General features: G+C 35.8%; 1 protein-coding gene across 1 annotated transcript in view; it reads left to right on the plus strand.

The window, feature by feature from the left end:
- Nucleotides 1–22580, plus strand: part of PREX2 (phosphatidylinositol-3,4,5-trisphosphate dependent Rac exchange factor 2) — a 181813-nt gene that overhangs the window by 95246 nt on the left and 63987 nt on the right. Inside the window, exons 19-26 of the mRNA XM_026842859.1 lie at nt 1563–1648; nt 3813–3949; nt 7230–7347; nt 8171–8355; nt 11111–11272; nt 15107–15329; nt 15677–15884; nt 21512–21691. Coding sequence (XP_026698660.1) covers nt 1563–1648; nt 3813–3949; nt 7230–7347; nt 8171–8355; nt 11111–11272; nt 15107–15329; nt 15677–15884; nt 21512–21691 — 1299 coding nt within the window. The remainder of the gene's footprint in view (nt 1–1562; nt 1649–3812; nt 3950–7229; nt 7348–8170; nt 8356–11110; nt 11273–15106; nt 15330–15676; nt 15885–21511; nt 21692–22580) is intronic.

The raw sequence follows: 22580 nt of genomic DNA on the forward strand, positions 1-22580 counted from the left end.
CCCCCCCCCCCCCCCCCCCCCGAAACAAACAAAACCGACCAAAAAATAATTCCTCAGACCAGTTGATTATAGTGTTGTAGCAAGCAAAAAAGGCATATCTTGGCCTTCCTTTAGTGCAGATCTTGGTGTGATTTCTGACACAACTTGCTAATGAAAATGTGAGTGAATTTCAGGGTTGACAGAGATGATCTAGTGCATGAGGAGTTCAGAGGATTTGAAGAATTTTTTTCTCAGTGCTGCCTGGTTTTTGTCAGGAGCTGCTGCTAACACAACTGTGTTGGCAGAAGAGATGGTTCTCTCCTAAATTCTTAGCCTAAACTGCCAGTGATGGTCTTTCATAACTCATTAGCATGTTCACAAAGCATATTCAGAATGAAACTGTATAGATTGTATCAACCCTAGTTGATAAGTACGCAGAATGATGCTACACTTATGAAAATATTTCAAATGAAAATTTATTAATCTCAAGAATATTCTAATACTTTTGAAAAATGTATAGACTTCAGTGGGTTTTGGATCTCAGCTCTGCTGATAACCATCTCCAAATGCTAAACATTATTTATACCAGAAAAAAATGAATGTACAAGAAACGATGCAATGATATTATTTACAACTACCTGTAAATCAAGTTTATTACAGTCCAAATGTATTTTAAAATCACTTTTCAGCATCAGTTGAATTTGTCTGCTCTTGCACTGGCAAATGGAGCTCAGGGCAAAGATCCCTTAAATAATAATGGAGCTGGCTCTGGAGGTAAAGGCTGCAAAGTTAAATCACTGCACTGTTATGCATGACCTAACTAGCTCTGATAAGGGCTAATGCAGCTATGTTGCTTTTTCTGGAACCTGAGCTGATATCATGTGGATATGTTAGCTTACTTTTGGCAAGCTCAGGGCTTCATTTTAAGGAGTAGATGTGAATTTTGATTCTCAGAACTGTGTTTTTGTTGGTTATATTAGTCAGTAGGTTTATCACTGTTGCTCTTAGACCAAGTGGGAGCATAGGACAGTGTGCTTACAAGTTACATGAACAATAGTAGGAGATTCTTGCTTTACAAAACTCACTAAAAAAGTGCAACAAAGTTTTTTTTCAGTAAAACTCACCGAGTAGATGCTTAGATATTAACAAATTGTAATACTGATCTAGTCTGCAGTCTTTTGCAGCTCATCTGACAAGGCCTGTCATGATCTGTGGTTCCCAGACTCTGCCCTCTTGGCTGAGAGACTGCCTGCCTTCCAAGGGCTTTCAGTGTTGCTGTGCTGTGGCAACTTATGCAATTCACTGTCCCTTTGGGAGGAATTTTAAACCTATGGTGGTGCTGTGGTCGTAATTGGCATATTGAATTTCCCTGCAAAATAGTATTACCTTCCTCTAATTGGTTTCAGTTATCTCAACTTTCAGTATCCAAAGTATCTGGAATATGTATGAGGCTGAATCTGAAACTGTGCATTGAAGGAAAGTCTGGAGTTACCCTTGTAACCTACTTATTGCTGCCCACTTTTTTCTTGAATAACAAAATACTGCCTTTTGCTACATTCGCATTGAATCTTCATTTGTATCAGGACAGTGAAGATTCCTGACTCTGCAGATGGACTTGGATTCCAAATCCGGGGCTTTGGCCCATCAGTTGTCCATGCTGTTGGGAGAGGTAAGCCGTAAGAGCTATCAACAATAGCGATAAATATACATTTATTATCTAAATGGCGTGGCTGAAATAAATAAAAATTTGTTCCATTTGTTCCCATGAAAGTGACAATGTTAAATAAAACCAAGTAAGATTAGTTTGTGTTCGTATACTCTGTATGCTTTGGGTACTTTTTCTGACTTTTTTTGTATGTATGTGTTTATGTGAATGTAGGAAAGTTAGGTTAAGGCCAGACATTCTTCACAGACTAAGGAAGCTGATGGATGCAAAATCACCAGTGAATGAGTGTTGGGAACCACTCACTTTGTGAGTGTTAATTTATTAGGTGTCCATGTGGTTCTACAATGTTCTGAAGACATTTTACAGAAATTGCATTTTTCACAAATCTTTTCAAGGGTGCTAGTGACCTAGTGTGTCTTTGTAAATGCAGATGTTTCCTCTAATACTGTTTTGTCCATTTTGTGATGTGATTGTCAAATGCTTGCCATCCTTAACTCCTGACTGGTGCATTGGCAATAAAAGAAGTTGAAGCATTCTTTGTTGCTGTTGCATGATGTTAATTGTAGAGCCAACTAACGCTGTATTTTAAGCTGTTGTGGGGCAATTGTGTCCTCCCACCCCCCATTTATAATTGAGGAATTTAAATTGATCTGCAAAGTACCAGATTTGAACAGAGCTCGATGACGTTTTTTCTAGGCTGTGGTGCCAGAAATTATATTTTTGAGAGAAATTCTAATAAACTACAGACTGTTTAGCTGATGTGATAATTATTTCTGCACCTGGATCTCAATTCAACTGCCTATCCTTATTCATTAAGCACATACTTTATTCCAATTAGCCTCAACAGTATCTAAGTGCTTGCTTGTGTGGTTTGCTAAACCTGAAAGATTTTAAGCATATGCTTAAATACTTTGCTGAATTGGGACCTTAGTTTTTTTTTTTTGGAGAGGGTGTTATTTTATTTTTTAGATATTTAATAAGGACTATTTAAATGTTTATTTTTAAATCCTTTTGAGGGGGAGATTGCAATAGCTGGTAATGATGTCATTTTCAAAGACTTCCTTTGATACTAGATTTAAAATGCCGATATTATCTAATGTGATAGTACCTAAAATGAGGGAAATTCAGGTATATTCTTTAAGTTATTTCCTTGTCAGATATACTCAGCTGAAATGTCATGACATAGCTTTTCTGTTTGTCAAGCCCTGCAAATTCAGTCTAGCATTTTCTTGCATAGCAGCTAGCTTCTGCACCTCAGCCTTGCAGTCTCTAGGCAATAGATTCTGACTTCCCTGACACCATTGTGGCAGTATCAAGAGAGACATAAAGAGGTGAATGTTCAGGTAGCTGGAACTAAGTTCATACTCCAGCAGGCTGTCTTTCAGGAGTGGGATTGAGTCACAATGAAAAGACATGGAGACAGCTGATGTTTTTGTAGTACCTATTCAGTGGATAGAAGATTTTCCCAAGGTAGTTATTCCATTGTGAAAACTGAACCATATGTTTTACGTTGCTCAGCAAGAATCTTTTGTTTTTGTTTTTTTACCCCCAAGATAATTACATTTGAGATCTCCTACTTGATTATCTTTGGGTATTTTGATTTTTGCTGTAAAGCACTCTGTTATAATTGCATTGATAAAAAGATTAGAATAAGAACAAGACCCTTGGAAATGTCTTTGGATTTGGATATTTCACTTCATGTTTAACAAGAAACTCCAGTATGGTCTGATACTTCTTTATGAATTGTCAGAAAGTTTCTATTCTTTATGTGAAATAGAGACACCTGAAGTAGTCAAGAAGTTCATAAGCTTGTGGCATTTAAAAGAATTCAGAATCAAAGTGGTCTAAGTTTTATAATTGGTGAGTTTCAAGCTAGAGCCTTTCTATCCTTCTACAATCCTTTTCTTTAAGACAAATTTCCCACATTTTCATATTACTAATTAACATTTGTTTTATAAAAGAGCCTTTAGAGTATAGTCTGGTCTCTTTTTGTGATATCATCTGCTGGGGAGCTCCATTTTCTTGGAGTCCAGCTGACTGCAGAAGCATTCTGTGGTCAGGGGAAGGATGTAGGAATCGGTGAGAGCAGATTCTAATTAAAATATGAGGCTTTAAAGGGGATGTGTAGGAAAGTAAGTCTCTTAAATCTGTGGGCTTTTTTTAATAGGTACAGTGGCAGCTGCGGCAGGTCTCCACCCTGGCCAATGCATAATCAAAGTGAATGGAATTAATGTCAGCAAAGAGACTCATGCAAGTGTTATTGCTCATGTCACGGCATGCAGGAAGTACAGGCGGCCAATGCAGGTACGTCTCATTTGGTCCCCTTGCAGATTTTCTTCTAAAGTTTATTTTGAACAAAGTAAACAGTGTGGTGTGTATATCTCTGTCTACATATCTGTTGTGTTTGAGTGGGATGAGGGGAAAGGAGTGGTGAATAAAAGTGAAGAGAAACCAGTTGAATTATAAAAGCTGAAGATTGCTCAATATATTGCTGATGTTCAAGGTCTATTTAATTTCTGCACTGAAATAAATCTAAGCCTATAGGTAATTTTTTTTTTATATGGTATTTTTAAAGGATTATTTCAAGTGTTTTTTCAGTTCTATGCAGAAAACATTATGAGGTATATTCTCATCATGGTTAGGAGGGATTTACACAGCTTGTTGCCTTCTCAGCAGCAGGAGAATGCAGTGCAAAAAGCTGATTTTTTACCAGAATTTTGTAACACTTCAGCACATAGAGAGCACATATTCCATCTATAAAACTCGGTGTTCCCATTGCATTCCAATCTTGGGAATAAACTATATATTCAAGCACTCAAAATTTCAGTTTTTTTAATATAAGTATTCAGGTTTTGTTATCTTTTTAACATTAGTTTGGGAGAAAAGAAAACAAATTTAAGGAAGAAAACCAAAACCAGCTGGATTCTATAATGTAATTTTCCATGCAAATTTTTAATAAACTGTTAACCAGTACCATTAATTAACTTCACAGACTCTTCCAGTGCATGTTAATTGGGAAGAAAAATCCAATTAAAATCGAGTGAAATCCTTCTCCTATACCTACTGAATAGATATAAGAATTATAAGAGTTAATTAGAACTGTGTCATGCAAATACAGTCTTTATGAAAATGTTTGTCTGGACATTTCTATTTAAACTCTTAATACAGAATCAAAGTTGTTACAGAGCATATCAAGATCAAGCTCACGTGTTCTTTAAAGGCAGATGTGATCTAGTAAAGAGAAGGTGCTTTGTAGAAAGACTGTCTAGAATAAAAGAAATCAAATTCTTTATAGCAGGTGTGTTCTCTCTGTGTATAAATGCATAAAAAGTATAAATGCAATGTATAAAGTTCTTCTAGAGATTAGTGACATCCAAAAGGGATTGATTAATGATAGCTGGCATTAATGCCTTGACATGCGAAGTTACTCCATTTTTTTCATCCACTTGTGTCATATGTTAGAGTACATAACTGTTTTTCCTATACAGAGTATTTATTCGATCTTAAAAAGTAGCTAATCATAATTCAGCAAATCACTAATAACTGAAATCCCCCAAAGTGAGAAGAAAAACTTCATTTAGGATGTAGTGCTAACAAATGCTATGAGAACTGTCTAGACTAAAGTAAATGGCAGTATTCCCACTGGTGTCAAGACAACTAAACTTTAATTTTCTGGTCAGAAATTTGGGGTTTTAATTATTTGGAAGATGACTAAAGATTTCTCTTCTTTTAGAAGTACAGTGCATTAGCCTATCATTTAATTAACAGAAATACTGCAGTCTCTTCTGTGATTGGCAATCGCATAATTGAAATAGGGTCTTTTTCTGTTTCCTGGATATTCCACTTCAGAGGGTGAGGAGTCTTTCTGCTTGTCTGGAGTGTGAAGTTTCATTTCAGATTTTTGCAGTGTGAATAACTGTAACTTTTGTTGGACGACGTTTATATTCTTCCGGTGTTGTCTGGATAAAGAAAACTGAAAGCAGATTTTACTTCATGGAATTACAGTCTCTGCAGTGATACTAATCATGATGTGATGGGTTTATGCTTAGTTTGTGCCTCTGTTTCCTCTTTTGGAAAGAACATTGCTCCAAATCATACTGCGTTATATCTTGTGTTAACTTTTGAAAGAGGGAATTCCAGTTTATGTAGTTAGTTCTTCCATTAGGCATATTAAGTTCAAATAATGAAGGGACCCTTTGACATAGTGTAAATATCCTATTAGCGACTTGCATGGCAGTCTTAATGCTGGCAAACAAACCTGTATGACTCCATAAATAAGCAGCAAGCTTTCAGGTATGCTTTCAAAGAAGCATGGGTTTCAGAGGTGTCTCTGTTGATCAGATTGTGCACAGATGTCTTCCAACAATCAATAGAGAGCTCTGAAAGTTAAGAGTTAAGTTTTCTGTGTAAAATATTTCAGTGCCATTGAGTGAAAAGTAAGGCATGAATAAATCTAGGAAACCGAGAGAGAAATAGTATCTTAATCATATAAAAAATTAGTTATGTGTGATTAATGGGGTAAAGATAGCAGCTTTCTTGTATAATTGTTATATAATACTGTATATTAGCAAAGCATAATCTGATGTACTTGGCATTTTGCATGAAGATTGTAAAATTCAGTTTGCTGTCCTCGCTTAACTTTGAATTCTTCCACAAACTTCTTTTTAAAGTCTGTGAATTCAGATTAGTCATAATAGTGTCATTTATTCCGCTGTAGCTGTTGGAGAGGGAGTGATTAACTGACTGTCAAGCTTCCTTTGGAGTGTGAGGGGAAGAGAAGAGTAGTCTGGAGATACTGTACTTGATAGGCCCTTCCACAACGATGTGATGGGCATGTGGCTGAGTAAGTGAGGGGGGAGAACAACATGTAAGGCATACACGTGGCACCTTCATAGGTTGTATGACCAAGTCACCATTCCGGTGCTCAGGTGTCACTCAGTCAACATAAGATACTGGTCTTTTGGGGCCTGTGATTCTGTCCTTTTTGGGAGGTTTGTTAATCTGCAGGGAAAAATAGTAAAGTACATCTAGTAAAGTAACTGCAGTAAAGGCAATTATAAGTAATGAAGGCTGTAGTGTATGTTTTTCTTGCCAGTGACAAATGGGCAGTAGACTAACTGGACATAACTGGACATAACTGTATCTTGGTTATATTCCATACTATTTGCCTTCAGATTTGTTGGAAGCACAACTGCTTTAGTAAGGCAAAAATGAAGTTCTCTGTTTCTTCACAATTTCTTGTCAGATATTTTTCAACCTGCAGTTTGATTTGAAATGTCTTAGATTATTTTTGTCAGACATGAAACTGATGAATGTCATGCTGTCACAGATTTCATACTGTCTCATATGACAGTATACTCTGAAATAAAAAATAAGTTGACAAAATGCTTCACATGGTTTTAGACAAAGCCAAAATTGTCTGTAGTTTTCAAAATACTATTTTTAACTAGGAACTCAGAAGGGAATAAAGCTGATAATAATCAGGGAATTAAAGCACCTATTTCATGTTTGAGAGCAGTGAAATAAGTTGCTATCAATTGCACTTGCAAAGCTTTTCCTAGCTGCCTGGTTTTTTGTTTTTTAGCAAGATTCTATACAGTGGATTTACAACAGCATTGAAAGTGCACAGGAAGATCTTCAGAAAACAAACACCAAGCCCTCTGGAGATGATGGAGGAGATGCCTTTGACTGCAAAGTGGAAGGTATGTGATGGTTGTTTTGATGTTGTTGCTCAGAATGTTGGTGTAGTAGCAAAGAAAATAGAGGCAGTGGTTTTGTTTTAAGAAAGGAGATTGCAAGGAGACCAATGTATTTTACATAAGGGCTTGCTTTTTTATGTAATCTAAAGACATAAATTTAACATGCTGTTCTCTGAAAATTACTGTATTTCCCATTTCAAGAAAAAGCTGTGAACACTTTAGGGAAAATCTGTTTAGTTTGCATTCATAGGATGCATAATCCTAGGAATTATTTGATTTATTTTCACCACTAATAATCATTTGAGGCTAAATTAGGTGTATTAGTCACTACTGCATCAGGTATCCTTCAGATCATTTTCAGGCAAGCTTGCTTAGATAAAGATGTAGTCATATGCATCACAGTAATTAAAGAGAGAGTTAATGTGAACGGTATTTATGTTCTCTGGGTAAATGCTGATAATGTGGTTTCACTTCTGAGTGTTGACACTCTTTGTGGTAATTTTCTTCTAGTTTATTTAGAAGTTCTTAGTTTTCCCTTTTTTGTTGCTTCTTTATGTCTCTGGATTATAAATGAAATTGAATTAGTTCTCTTCAATAACTATTTGTAAAGAGAGACTACTGTGACTCTTGAGCAATCTGTTATTTTAGCATCCATACATCTACTGGTGTTCTGCTTTTTAAACCTTTCAGCTGGTAGCTGGGATTTTTGATGACCATTTTTAAATAGTATGATCAGAGCACACCTGTTTCTAGAATGTTTGCCTATGTCCTTCTTTGTTTGTTTAATGGCCAACCCTCCTCAACTGATTTGTGTTCTTTTCTTTAGAGGTAATTGACAAATTTAACACCATGGCAATCATTGATGGGAAGAAAGATCATGTGAGTCTGACTGTTGACAATGTTCATCTGGAGTATGGAGTGGTTTATGAGTATGACAGCACAGCTGGAATAAAGTGCCATGTGTTAGAAAAAATGATTGAACCAAAGGGATTTTTCAGTTTGACTGCAAAGGTAGGAAGCAATTTTTGTATGTATTAATTCTTCCTTATACCAACGAAGCAACATCTGTCTTTTGCTTATTCTTAGGATTAGATGTATTTCATTTCACATTTATAATTGGTCACCTTTCTCCCTCTGACGTTTTGGAGGATGATTGCATACTCACGAGGCAAACTAAGTTATGGTGTAGTTATAAATTAAGCCTCTAAACTGAAAAGATGTTAAAGAACTTTTAAAATCTTCCATTCCTCCTGCCTCCCTCCCTTTTTTCTTAATTATCAAATAAAACTTGAAACAAAGTCAAAGACTCACTGAAATGTCAAAACTTGGTGAAAGTAGACTGTAGTTTACAGACGTCATTTAATCTCATCAGAATTACATATGCAACTTTTAAAGTTTGTTTCAGTAAGATGAGTAGCACAACACCTGTCTTTTCTGTGTCTGAAAGTAAAATAAAGCTGTGCGTATACAGGTGCACACACTGACAAAATCACAGAGGAGGAAATAAGCCAAGTGCCACTTTAGAGTTTACTTTGGACTTTTTATTCTGTGAATATTTCCAAATGGTAAAATCTGTGATGGTTATGAATGGGATATGAAATTTTTTATATATCTTTGGTATTGTCTGGGTCAGATTGACAGATAATTTATTACTACAGCTCTTTTTCTAAGTTTGTTTTTATCTTTTCACATACATATACACGCTACCAAAGTACACTTAATAAAGGTATGAAAGGCCAAACTTCTGGGTAGTGTATTGATAGCTGCAAATTTCTTTTTTTGTTAAAGTACTGATCTTTTACTGAAATGAGTGAGGCATGGGGACCTGTTTTTTTGCCCCTGACTTCACAGTTCAGGTTAACAGACAGGGGAGTAAATTCTTACATCAACATCATGAGATTTGCTAGAGCTGGTCTAGTCAATATTTCTAATCACTGTTCTGAAACATGTTAATTCTTGCTGTAATAACTATTTCATATAATGTGTTTAAGGTATTATTTCCCAACTGCTTAAGAAATATTTTTCCATTGTTTTATATGGGATAGTTAAGTAAAGAAGTACTTTAAGCACACTGATTTTTGGCCTTAAGTAATGTAGTGTCATCACCCTTAGTGTTTAGGTTGTCTAATTAAATATTTAGAAATTACTAAAAAACAATAAGGAGATGTCATGTGACTATGTTAGAATAATATAAAGTTTATATCAAGTGATAGTGGTCTAAAGACTGCAGAAAGTCCACTGGTATAAAAATCAGGTCCCTTAACTCAAAGGCAAGAATAAAAATTGTAGTGCCACTTCATCAAATGTAACTGTCTGCAAATGGTTTTAAATACTCTAAACATAAACTTCTTTGTGCATTCAGTGGGGTCTTATGCTTCTTTCTGTCTGTGCTGTGTATTTATTGTTACTTCGCTTTTTTTAAATATCTCTCTTATGCATCATATGGAGTAGGGGAATGAAGTAATCCTGGACCCCTTTCCTACATTGTGCAAATCTTTGCATTAATTACTATAATGAGAAAGTATCCAAAGTTGTGCTGCAAAAAATACTGGTTTTGAATGCACTTATTTTAATGTACAGCTACAAAAACCCCCACTTGAATTATTTAAATTTGTATTCTTAAACCTGACATAAAGGAAGCTTAAAAGTGTGCCAAAGTGACTGGGGTGTTTTAATATAGTAATTAAACACTGTAGCAGAAGAGTAAAAGACTTTCTTTAATTCATTCTTCTGGGGACCTGAGAAAAAAAATATCTCAGGATCTAGTCATTTATAATCTGTGACTTCTTAAAAACTTCAGATTTTGCACTCCAAAATTTCAGTACAATGTATTTTTTTTCTAAACTCCTTGGTCAAGTTTATAAATTGTATATTATGTTTGTGATGGTGGATAGTATAATAATGAATTGTAGCAGAAGTGAATTACAGACATAAGTCCCATGATGGATTAATACTGTATGTGGTGTTAGTCCAGACTCATCCGAGCATCACTAAAACGTGAGCCTTTTGTTACTTAGGTGCCTTAATCTAGATTTGGGGTGTCTTTGTTAGAAAGTTATTTTGGGTGTGTTTTTCAAGTTTCTTCCAAGTTGGACCCAAGCAGCAATTGGCATCTCCCAAGCTCCATAACACAGTCAATTTCAATGCCTGAAATGTAATTCTGACTCAAAAAAAGAGCTATATACTACTCTCATCTCTTCAACATGCCTTTTTTCAGTTTTCTATCACCATCATTTGCTGGTGCTGTTTCCATCATAGCAAAATGTCAGGCTTTGCTGGGCAGTACATCTTGTTCTGTTCCCTGTTTGTATATGCAAAATATACAAGAAGATAGCACTCAGTTTTCTTGTGTGCTTTTTCAGTGTGTTAGTATTGCTTATACTGTCAGACCAAAGTTTGGCTACAAGTAATGAATTCATTCCTCGGCTTTGCATAATATGTGCTGTTCAAGTAAATACAGCAGATAATGTATTTCAGAGGAGCTGTAATGGTTACATTAGTAGGAAATTAGTAGTAAATCCATTATCAGACAGTGTCATGAGAAGCCAAATACAAGTACTTATTATGGGTATAACTTACACAGTGTATAGATTTAAAGAAACCTCTTTGCTTCACAAGTTTCATTAATTGTTGTTGTGCAGCATTGCCCTGTAATGTTAAAAGGCAACTGATTATCAGGCTTTTCAGCTTTAATTATAAGGGATGATAAGGGGTTATCTTAGTCATCTTACTTCATAATGTGCTGCTCTTGTTTTTATTATCTTAGATTCTTGAAGCGCTGGCAAAAAGTGATGAACATTTTGTGCAGAATTGCAACAGCCTCAATTCCTTAAATGAAGTGATCCCCACTGAGCTTCAAAGTAAATTCAGTGTCATTTGCAGTGAGAAAATTGAGCATATCTACCGAAGAATCTCTAGTTATAAAAAGGTATGACCAACATCTCCTAAGCTTGGTGATATTTGTCTTTAAAGGGTAGAACAGGGAAATGTGGTACAATTTGAATAACTCTTCAAAACGTCTATTACAGCGACAAAAATACGGCTGAAAGTTTAGCTATTTTGAGGCATGAATGCCTAAACTGAGTAATGGCATAAATTGTTTTCAAACTGTGCTCTTTATTGTCCCTTTTTTAGACACTGGGTAGATAGTATCCTTTCTTGTTTGCTGTGTTCAGTTGTAGATGCAATCAACTGCCTATTTCCCACAACAGGACCAGCATTCTTGTAAATGCCTTAAACCAATACTCTAGTGACTTTGCAGATGTTAACCAAAAATGAAACAATAACAGTGGAATTGTTTTTTCCTTCTAATGCATCTTAATTTTTTAAGTACCAAATTGTTACCCTTTTAGTCATCTTTTAATGCCCTTCAAGTTGGTATAACTGTTCCTGGCATAACTATTAAATGTAGTAACTTTGTAAACTGTTAGATTAACTTGGGTTAATAAAACATTGTAGCACATAAAAAAGGAGGTGCTGACTTTTGTACACTTGAGTTCTAAATTAGTTAGATGTGAATGAAAAAATAAACCAGAGTGTGACCTCTAGTTGCTGTCAGTGTATTTCTCTGTAGTTGTTTAGCTAAGGAAGGCATCAATGAATCAACCATTTGGCAATTTGTTAATGCAAACATAGTTTCTCATCCTAGATTCTGGTTCCTCTCCCATACAACCTAAATCTTCAGAGCTTGAAACTAGTTTGAAGTAGGCCCAAAATGCCTGTATAGAATATATGGCTGTGCCCTGTCTTATCTCAGGTGGGGATCTGGGTTGTGACATTTAAACTGGTCTGTTCTGAGAAAGGAGAGGAGAGGAAGGGAAAAATGAGACGTTCAATGTAGAAATGTCACACAGTTTTAAAAGTTGTATGGAAAAGAACAGGTAATGTTTTTTTGGTTTTCAAATAAAAAGGATGGAGTCTGTAAAGAAAACCTGTAGCTTCAGTAGGTTGAAGGCCAAAAAGCAGCATTCCAAAGACTTTTCAGGGTGGCTTTCCAACAACAAATGGAATAAACAGAGAGTTGAGTCACAGAAGGAGATATCAAAAGAATTCTCATAGTGCATTACCAAACATCCTATCTCTCCACTGTTTGCCTGAATTATAAATCTCCCTTTTAAAAATGATTAAAAATCAAAATATCTTTTTAAAGACAAAATTTGTTAGTTTTAACATTAATATTAGTGTATTTAGAGTTTAACATGTAGGTGGTTTATACCTTTCCTGTAGCCAAAAAAATTGAGCATGAGGTATAGTATCTTCACAGGAGGCCAAGACAATAAATGAAACTTTATTGTGTTATGATGTATATGAAACAAACAGTTGCAGGGAAGTTTTCATAGTACTTATACTGTCTAGAAGCAGATATTGCTGATACAACCTGCACTTTCATGTTCATCTGTTCAGAAATCAGTAGTTTCACAGTTACAGCTTTTAATGACAATTAGTAACGCAATGAATTTCAGGAATAGATATGTCATTTTCTTGGCAAGGTAAAGGTAACCATAGTTACAGGAGACTTTTGGAGCGCCTGAGCCCAGCTTGGCTCCTAGTTTCACTGTGAAAGTTCGAATTCTATAAATAGAAACCCTGTAGATTTCTGCAGTTCCTACTATTATTATTATCAGAACATTTCACTCATAATAGACCTCGAGTCCAGTGCCATGAGTCCCAGATGTTTCTCAACACATATAGGAAAAGAATTTTGGGCCTGACTTATGACCTGATTAAACTGTAGCCAGGCATTTGGTCTCTCTGGAGCAGGATGTGTGGGAGATTGAGATGTGAAATATGTACTGCTTGCAGGAACATTTTCATCATTGAATGTCCTTAGTGCCCTTCTTAACTATTTGTACATTCTTCAGCCTTCAAACAATTCCATAATTGGATTTCTTGTAACCTTCCAGATCTTGTTCTGATATAAAGATTTAAATGTAATTAATCAGTCAGATGTTCATCAGGCTGAAGTAATATGACACCAAAATAAACAAATTTAAATCCCAGTGCAAAAGCCTGTTACTACTCAGAAGGGACATACCTTTGTTCAGCTGAAGTGTTAGTCAAAACTTCGCTGATTGAATTTGTACTGACATTTGTTAGGGAAGGGAACTTTGCAAGTTAACTTTGAAAATGTTCTTGCACATGGGCTATGCTCCATATCTGAGATAGGTCTGTGCAATATTTGGACTGGAGAGGTACGGTTATTAAAATACCAGGGACTTGGAACTGATTACGTCTTTTCTAGACAAAATTCTCCCCTGACAACAAACTGCACTGAAAGGACACATTTTGACAAAAATCCTAATTGTGACTGACAAGTCTCTTTTCCAATGGGAGAGCTTGATCTCATGACTTTTCTGGTTCTGATGTAGTGTATTCTGTGTCCAAAGTTAGTACAGTTCATTCAGTCTTAGTCATTTTGGGTTGACAAAATTTCATCTTAAAAACCAAGTAACTCTAAGCCTGTTCAAGAATGTGCACAGAATTTCAGGTGTTACAGTGAAGGAGATGTGGCTAAGACCTGTATTAGAATTAGACTGTAAAGCAGAGGGAAAAAATTAGAATGTTCATCATTGCTGAGCTGATACATGGGGAAGAGAAGAGGTGGTGGACTAGCAAAGTCTGTAAAATAGAGTGTTTGCAATTTTTATGCTCTGATGTTTATCAGCTTCACAGAATCACTCAAAATCACAGAATGGTTGAGGTTGGAAGGGACCTCTGGAGGTCTTATCCACCCCCCCTGCTCAGGCAGGGCCACCTAGAGATGATTGTCCAGGACTATGTCCAAATGGTTTTTTGGGTGTCCCCAAGGAGAGAGATCTCTGGGTAAGCTGTGCAAGTGCTTGGTCACCCTCACGGTGAAAAAGTGTTCCTGATGTTCAGAGGGAACCTCCTGTGTTTCACTGCACGCCCACTGCCTCTGGTCATGTCACTGGGCACCACTGGAAAGAGCCTGGCTCCATCCCCTTTGCACCCACTCCTCGGGTATTTGAATACCTTGATGAGATCCCCCTGAGCCTTTTCTTCTCCACACTGAACAGTCCCACCTCTCTCAGCCTCTCTTCATAGAAGAGATGCTTCAGTCCCTTAACCATCTTAGTGGCCCTTCACTGGACTCTCTGCAGTATGTCCATGTCTCTCTTGTGCTGGGGAGCCCAGAACTGGACCCAGCACTCCAGGTGTGGCCTCACCAATGCTGAGTAGAGGAGCGGGATCATTTCCCTCCACCTGCTGGTAATGCCTCTCCTAGTGCAGCCCAGGAAACCATTAGGGAGGACTTCATCCTTCCTGAATACAAAATTGATAATTCATAGCTTTCAATTCTGTCTTTATTACAGCTTTGGCAAAAATTTCAGAAATTTTTGCAAGACATTGACTTGAAAACATCTATGTCAGCAGGTGTTTATGGATGTCATGTGCAGTACAGCACTGGATCATAGAGCATTTCTAGACATTCTCCCCAGGAGGGTACTTAACATTTTATTAGGTTGCAAGGAAGATAAATTCTATCTCCTTGTTACAAGGCTACTTACATTTGTAAATATCATTTACTTCAAAAACCAACTCCTCAAAGATATAAAATTAGAAATACTTTTTCCTTCCCTTGTAGAGAAAGATGGAAATTATGAGTCAAGGCATCCAAAGTCAAGAATGCCTGAAATATTTTAAACTTTTATTTTCTAGTCAGGTACACAGGTTTTGTCAGCCAAGTGCTGACACATCAAAAGCTGTTAATCAAAATACTTTTTTTCTTTCTCATTTCTAGTTTTCAAGAGTATTAAAAAACAGAGCTTGGCCTACCTTCAAACAAGCTAAGTCAAAGATTTCACCACTTCACAGCAGTGATTTTTGTCCAACCAATTGCCATATCAATGTAATGGAAGTGTCTTACCCTAAAACCTCAACTTCCCTTGGTAGTGCCTTCGGTGTACAGTTAGACAGCAGAAAACATTCTTCCCATGAAAAGGAAAATAAAAACACTGATCAAGGTAAGTCAGCTGAACTTGAAATAACTACTTCCAGTGCTTCTGATGTAGATTCTTAAAAGGTAACTGGTTTAGGTTTATGTCCCGAATGTTAAAATTAAGGACAAGCCTTTATGAGAACCTCCTATTTTTGATACTTAGGTTTATTTTAAAATATAATAAAGTCTAGTCATAATTTCACAGTAACTTTTTCCTTAAATAGCTTGACATTGATATGCAAAATAAAATGCAAAATAATTACATGAAGTTTTAAGCAGGAAAATATTTCAATATGTCTGTTAGGTATTTTACTGACTTCAAAATGTATGTTGAAAAAAAAAAATTATGTCACCTCTTTGGATTATTCCCAGGTAAACTGAATCCTATGATTTATGTCCAACATACCATTACTACTATGGCTGCTCCTTCAGGACAGTCTCTTGGCCAGCAAGAGGGCCATGGTCTGAGGTACCTCTTAAAAGAAGAAGATTTGGAAACACAAGATGTCTATCAAAAACTGCTGTTCAAATTACAAGCTGCACTGAAAGAGGTGGAAACATGTGTCTGTCAAATAGACGAGTAAGTAAATGTTACCATCTGGATTTGCCTTTATTTTTTTCCACTGAAGATACTGATAAGTGTGGGAATCCTTTTTGTCTAGTGTAGGATCAATGGTGACTTCAGATAGAATTGAAATAAAGCAAAGAATTTAAGGGTAGATAATACATTTTATTCTTTTTCCCAGCATCTTTTCCCACTTTAGTTTGTAGCTTTTCTCTAGAATGCGGAAATGCTAATTATTTTGAGATGAGAAGGCCACATGCCATCTAAAATTTTTCTAGGAATGGAAACAAAGGGCAGAGGTATAAAAATAGCTTTTATTGGACTCTTGAGGTATTGCTGAATAGTCCCAAAAATGAATTTGTAGGTAAAGCATTTTTCAGCTGTAGGAAGATTATTAATTTGTTAGACATTTTTCAAAAGCAAATTGGCCTTGATGAAGAATTGTGGATCTAGGGAGACCACTCTTAAGTGATTAGGACACTTGGCTTGGATGTGGAAGACCCAGAGTTTGCCCTAATTCAGGACAAGGATTTAAAAGTTACTTTTCCATTTGTGAGGTGAGTGGATTGACTGCTAGGCTGTTTGCTGTGTTGGGATGAGGATAAAGAAGAATAATAGGTCTTTAAGTTCTGAAAGATCCTGTATGTAATGCAAATGTCAGAAATTATTCATTTTGAATATATAAATAACAGACTTTTTTGAGCTTAAAAGCCAGTCTTTCATGGTCCCCGTTACAAAAAAGTGGTGTATTATTGCTTCTCCTGTTATATTTAAGACTATACAATGATTTGTCCTTTCATAGTTATTTCAGAGTGTGATTTTTTTTTTGTGCTGTTCTAATAGTAATGTAACATAATAGTTACACAGTGATAAGTAATTGTAATGTAATACATACTGCAATAGGAATGAAAGAAAGAGTGTTTTTCAAGTAAGAATGTTGTTTTCTGTGCCTGTATGTAGTTCTGCTAGTTCTCAAGCTGAAGATGAAGTCAGTTCGTTACATTTAAAATAATTTCAGTGCTTGGGTGCACTTAAAAATGACTGTCTGTAAAGTCCGTGTTGTCACTCTTCCTCAAGGAAATCAGAAAATTATACATGGAAGTTCAGTCAGTATTTCAGTAATTTCCAGTTAACAGTCTGCCACACCTTTCCTTTCCGCTCCCTTGAGCCTGTGATGCAAAAGCACAGGAACTTCTGAGCCCTTCTTTCAGATATATGTATATATAAATACACACACATACACATATATTGTATGTGTACAAGTATATATGTATGTATAGACATATATTCATTTTGAGAGTCTCACAATTGTAACAGTTAACACAAGGGTTATTTTTTTTTTCTTTCATAAATTTCCTGTACATTGACCTTGTAGCAGATCTAATATAAGGTGCACAGATTTATTTCACAAATTTTACCTTTAGCTGTTTGTAAGACTGAGACTTTTCATGCTTTATTCTTCATGGACTTTGAGTGGACTGCCAGTGTGTAATTACTGTGGAGGAAAGTGGTTCTGTACAGGATAGCCAAGGGACCTACTTAAAAGTGCTGAACACGGAAGAGGGAAGCCGGGACTAGCTGGGTGTGAGCAGTTTAGCAGCACATGGTGTATTAAATCACAACATAGTTACACCTACTAATTAACTCTTGAGAGAAAAATGAGGACTACTAAGAAACAAAAGACAGAGTAATAAGATAGGATAATCAAACAGCTGTGCTTTAGTTAGAAATATTCATACTTAAGCAGCTAGGAGGAAAGCTTGAACATACTGATCATTGAACTTCATAAAGACTGTAGAACTTCTCTTTTCTGTTATGACATAGCAACACTAAAATGGATGTCTTTATTTACAGAATAGCTTATTATGAGCACTGAATTTCTTATTATTACAAGGAATCCTCATAATTTTATCAGGACAGAAAAGATGAAGTCTGTCACAAGTCTATATTTATATGATATTGAATGATTGAAAAATTGAGGTACTAGATGACTCTCTGACACCTCTATAACAGTACTGGTGAAAAAATGTCCCTCTTTCATGTTACTAGGTGTCTGCTCTGTGATGAGGTCAGTAATGGTCTCTCAGTTCCCAAAACCTTGGGGCAGTGTTAATCTGCCTAAACTCTTCTGTCTGTTAGTGAATGAAAGTGAACTGAAAGCCAAGTCTTTCACCTAAAGAGCAAATCTGTGAGATGTTGTGGGTTATGGGAAGGGAATGTCTAAGACAAGATTGTGTACTCCTAGCATTATCTTCATAATAACTTTTGTAATGGCTTGTTGATGAGATTGTGTTGTATAAGAAATACGGTACCAATGAAGAGAGAGAGAGATACACGGGAAAAAGACATATATCCATAGCCTCTCAAAGTTCCACCGACTCCTCGTTCGAAGAGTTTAATAGTATCCCAGTACTTCTTTAGTACAATTGCCACATACTCACCATTGATACTAGATGTTACACAGAAATAAGTCCTTCTTCAACTTGTTTTCTATATCGTGACTCTGCTGTCTTCTTGGTTCACATGCACTCAGTGTGCTCCGATGATCCCAGATGTCTTTTGGGAAGTTGTCTGTTGAGACTATATGAGAGGCTTGAACATTTTCTAAGTCTCTGTGGAGTGAGGAAAAGGCAAAGCAACTCACAGGTTGCATAGGGTTTTTGTTACTGCCTTTGGCTATCCATTTTCAATGCTTTGACTGACCATAGCAGGTTTTGTTTGTTTCTGACATACTTTTACGATTGTGTTGATTTGGGTTGCATATAGGATCAATTCCACATGTGAGGATTTTTTTTGTTGAGGTTTAAATTTCTATGTTTTATGGAAATTTTCTTCATAGTTACAGAGACTTTCTAGCTGTTAGTTATTACTCATTCATATATTCCTCCTATGAGAGATAGATGTTTAAGATAATTTTCTTTGGGGTAGACTCATCATCAGAGAAAATATAATGTGTATGTGCTGTGTTTAAGAAGAAAAAAAAAAATTAAAAAGTCTATTTAAGCGTGATTATTGTTTGGGGTGGGTTTTTTTGTTTGTTTTTTTTTTTTGCATCCAGTTTCGGGTTTGTGTGGTTTAGACTTCCTGATTTGGGTTTCTAAGAGCACTTCAGTGACCTCAAGAACTCCAGAATTCTGTTATCCAAAGTTCCAGCTTCCGTTCATGGTAGTTCAGCAAAAAAATTTTCCTTAAAAAAAGTCTTCCTGCTGAGAGATAGTGAAAAGCTCCCTTAGGAAAAGCTCCAGCTACCTTAATCAGTCTTTTACTGAGATCTTGGCAGCAGTGACTAAACAGTCACATAAAAGAAGAGGATATAATAGTCTGTCTGTGTCTTGACAAATAATTACTCAAGGGAAGATATTTTCAGGAGCTGAAATTGCAGTTCATTATGTTTGTTTCTTACTCTTGGTTATTTTCTTGCAACAACAAAATCCACATGAAGTTACTAGAATGGATCTGCCCAAAGCCCATTTTTGTTTTCCTAGAAACGGATGATAATGGGAACACAAGAAAAAGCAAAAGTATAGATTAATCCTTGTCCTTATCTTCCAGCAGGCAGTGCTACAACGTCCTCTTGGAATGGACCTTTTGTTTTAAGAGCACTGTTAGATGATCTGCCATTAATTTGTTTAATCCCACCTTCAACCTCTTTTGTATTTTTGTGTTTAGAAAATAAGTTTTACAAGTGTGAAGAACAGATTTTCTAAGGCCTATGTTTTCATAACACATCAATTTTAGGACACGTTCAAGAACATGTATGCTCTAGCAGGTAGATTGAAACTAAACTGTGCTATAAAACGTGGACTCCATTTTTCTTCCTGTCTTCATGGAATCCTTGTAGCCAGTCACTTAAATGATAGGGAAGAACCAAGTTGTGATTTCACACTGATACGAAGTTTTAAGGCATCACGTTAGCCCCAAAGATATCTGTCTAGTTAGTGGATGAGTGTGTTTAAAGTCCAGTAAATTTACACGTTTTATATATTTCAGTTACAGTTCAGGTCAGCACCTGTTCCTGTATGTAGGATAAATATCAATTTATCTCTAATTAGCTTTTCACCAGAGAAAGCTATGCAGAAAATCTTTACTTATCATCCTTGTTTTCCTAATGTCACACCCTATGTTAACATCTATCAGGTCATGATTTTAAGCTTGATATACTATTTGAGGTATGTATTCATTGCTATAGAGTCAACAGACGGCATTATAGGGATTAGCTACCCTATTACTTTTCCAAAGTATATAGTTTCTCAGTTTCTTTCTTGAAACTCTGTCCATTCCTCAGAGTCAGGAAATTATTTGTATATACTCAGAAACATTATAGTTGAACATTGTGTTGAACACAGTGTTGAATACATTGTCTGTGCTTTGAATGCAAAAAGTCACTGCTCTAAGTCCAGAAACTCCAACTTCCAAGAACAACTTAGAATTGACTTGTTTTGTGGTGCAATATCTTTGTCAAAATAGTAGAGAAATTGATAGCTCAGTACTGATGTAACTGTAGCTGAACCAACTTAACTATGTTACGATTAAGAATTAATTTAACTGGCAGAGCCCCACAAAATTAAGATGGAACTCTAAAACATGTAATATCAGAATTCCACCCTTGCATAATATAAAAATGCTAATGCATGTGGTGAGAAATAAGAGTAAAGGAAGGAATTCTGAATGGTTCCCTTTAATAACAATTAGGGGAGCATTTTTTTTCACAAAATAAACATATCTCCCGTAATTTCCCTTCAGAAGTAAGAATTGTGTCACAAAAAGTTCTAACATACATTTGAATCCTGCTGTATATTTGGTAGAAAGTTTGCCAGTTGACCATTCTGACAGGTCCTACAATAAAACCTTGCTACTGTGTCTAAGAGTAAAAAATCTTAGTTCAGTATTTTCTGACTTCGGGTAGTTAGAAGGCACTTTGCAAGAAAAACACTGCCTTTCAAATCCAAATATTAGTTTGAAAATGTCATTCTAATGGAGTCTTTGAGTAATACAAATTAAAGGACAGTTACCCATTATAGCTGTTCTGATCTTAAAAGTAAATTAGAACATCTCAATATGAGTTAATCGCTCAAGATAGGAATCTTTTGCTTCCAGTATTTGTGCATGTTCTAAATGTAGCAGTCTGTACTGTTCTGTTTTCCTGACTGGATGTCACTTTTGTGCTCATCACAGAAGCTTGTAGATTAATCATCAGTTTTACTAGTGATGGTGGCTTAGACACTTTGAATATCAGGAAATACACAGATATGTTAATAAAGATTGTTAAAATACCTTAGTAAAATAGCTTGTGATGGTATGTCTGGTACAGTAGTAATTGAGAATATATATGCTTTTCACAGCGATAAAGTTTCTTTGGTTTGCTTTCTTGATTTGTGCTGAGAACATGGTTTGTGTTTAAAAATTGTTGTATGAAGGAGTCAAATGTTATATTAAGATAAGACTGAATATTTAGTAACGCTAAGGGGTTTCACAGTTATACTTTTTAATAGCAGAATGTGTCCCTTTCTTCACTTGTTTCAAATAGATATGGACTGAATTAAATTGTAGATTAATGAAGGATGTTGATGAGAAATGTTATCCCGTTGTTAGCTCACTTTTGAAAAATGTGAATTTATCTTTTTTTTTTTTTTTTCTCACAGCCTTCTTTCTTCAATAACATATTCTCCCAAATCAGAACGCAAAACACCTGAGCCTTTAATACGGGCAGACAGTGATAATGAAAAGGGGGAAAGGAATGGGAAGAAAGTCTGTTTCAGCGTGACAGGTGATGAACAAGAAGATTCTGGTCATGATACTATCAGCAACAGGGATTCTTACAGGTAACTTTGCTAATAATATTTTTATTTGTCAACTGAATCAAACCAGTGGTTTTGTAGACTGTCAAGTGGCTATGAAAACTATTAGAATGTAATGATTCCAACATTTCTAACAGAATAACTAGCATCAAGATGTGTTACAGGATGTGTAAAATAGACTCTTTTATGAATACGGATGAGTTAATAGATCTTGATATCCCTAACCGTTATAGGATATCGCAGTCAGAGCTGTAAAGATTTACTTTAGATTACCTGTCTTATAAAAACCAGAAATAGTTTCTGTTATGTTCCCCAACATCAAGCAAAATATCTGCCATGGAAAGCAAAATGTCAGAGCCACCAGTCTTGCTGATCTAAAGAAAAAAAATATCTGTTTCTCAACACGTATTCCTCACCTTCTTCCACTCTAAATATTGTAGCATCACTTCATCTCTGAAATTCATAATGTGTCGTGTTTATTGTGAATGAAAATGCAGAGACTTTTGAAAAGGAAGAAGTAATTATAGCAAGCATAGGTCTTATAAAAAGTAGCTTCTGTTGCTTAGAGAAAATTGGTTAACTACACAATATAAAATCTAAATTAAAATTTTAGCTGCAAGTACAATAAGAGTTCATTATTTGTTCATTATCATGGTTCATTATTATGCTCAGAAAGTAGAATCTCAGTGGGGTCATCATTTTTCTACAGAACACTGTGTTGCAAAGATCTCTTTTCATAAGCTAATATTTGCTTACTGCAGCATGGTAGATAGGAACTCTTTGTCAGAGTAGAAACAGAAATACATTTATAAATTTGAACAGAAATAAATGTAGAGATAATTTGCACAGATTAAGTCCATTTTATTCTAACCATGGTGAACACACAAGCAAAGTGCTGTTCCAGCTGAAGTGT

The sequence above is a fragment of the Athene cunicularia genome, assembly GCF_003259725.1.
Source record: "Athene cunicularia isolate RWA chromosome 2 unlocalized genomic scaffold, athCun1 chr2_part1, whole genome shotgun sequence".
Taxonomy (NCBI): Eukaryota; Metazoa; Chordata; class Aves; order Strigiformes; family Strigidae; genus Athene; species Athene cunicularia.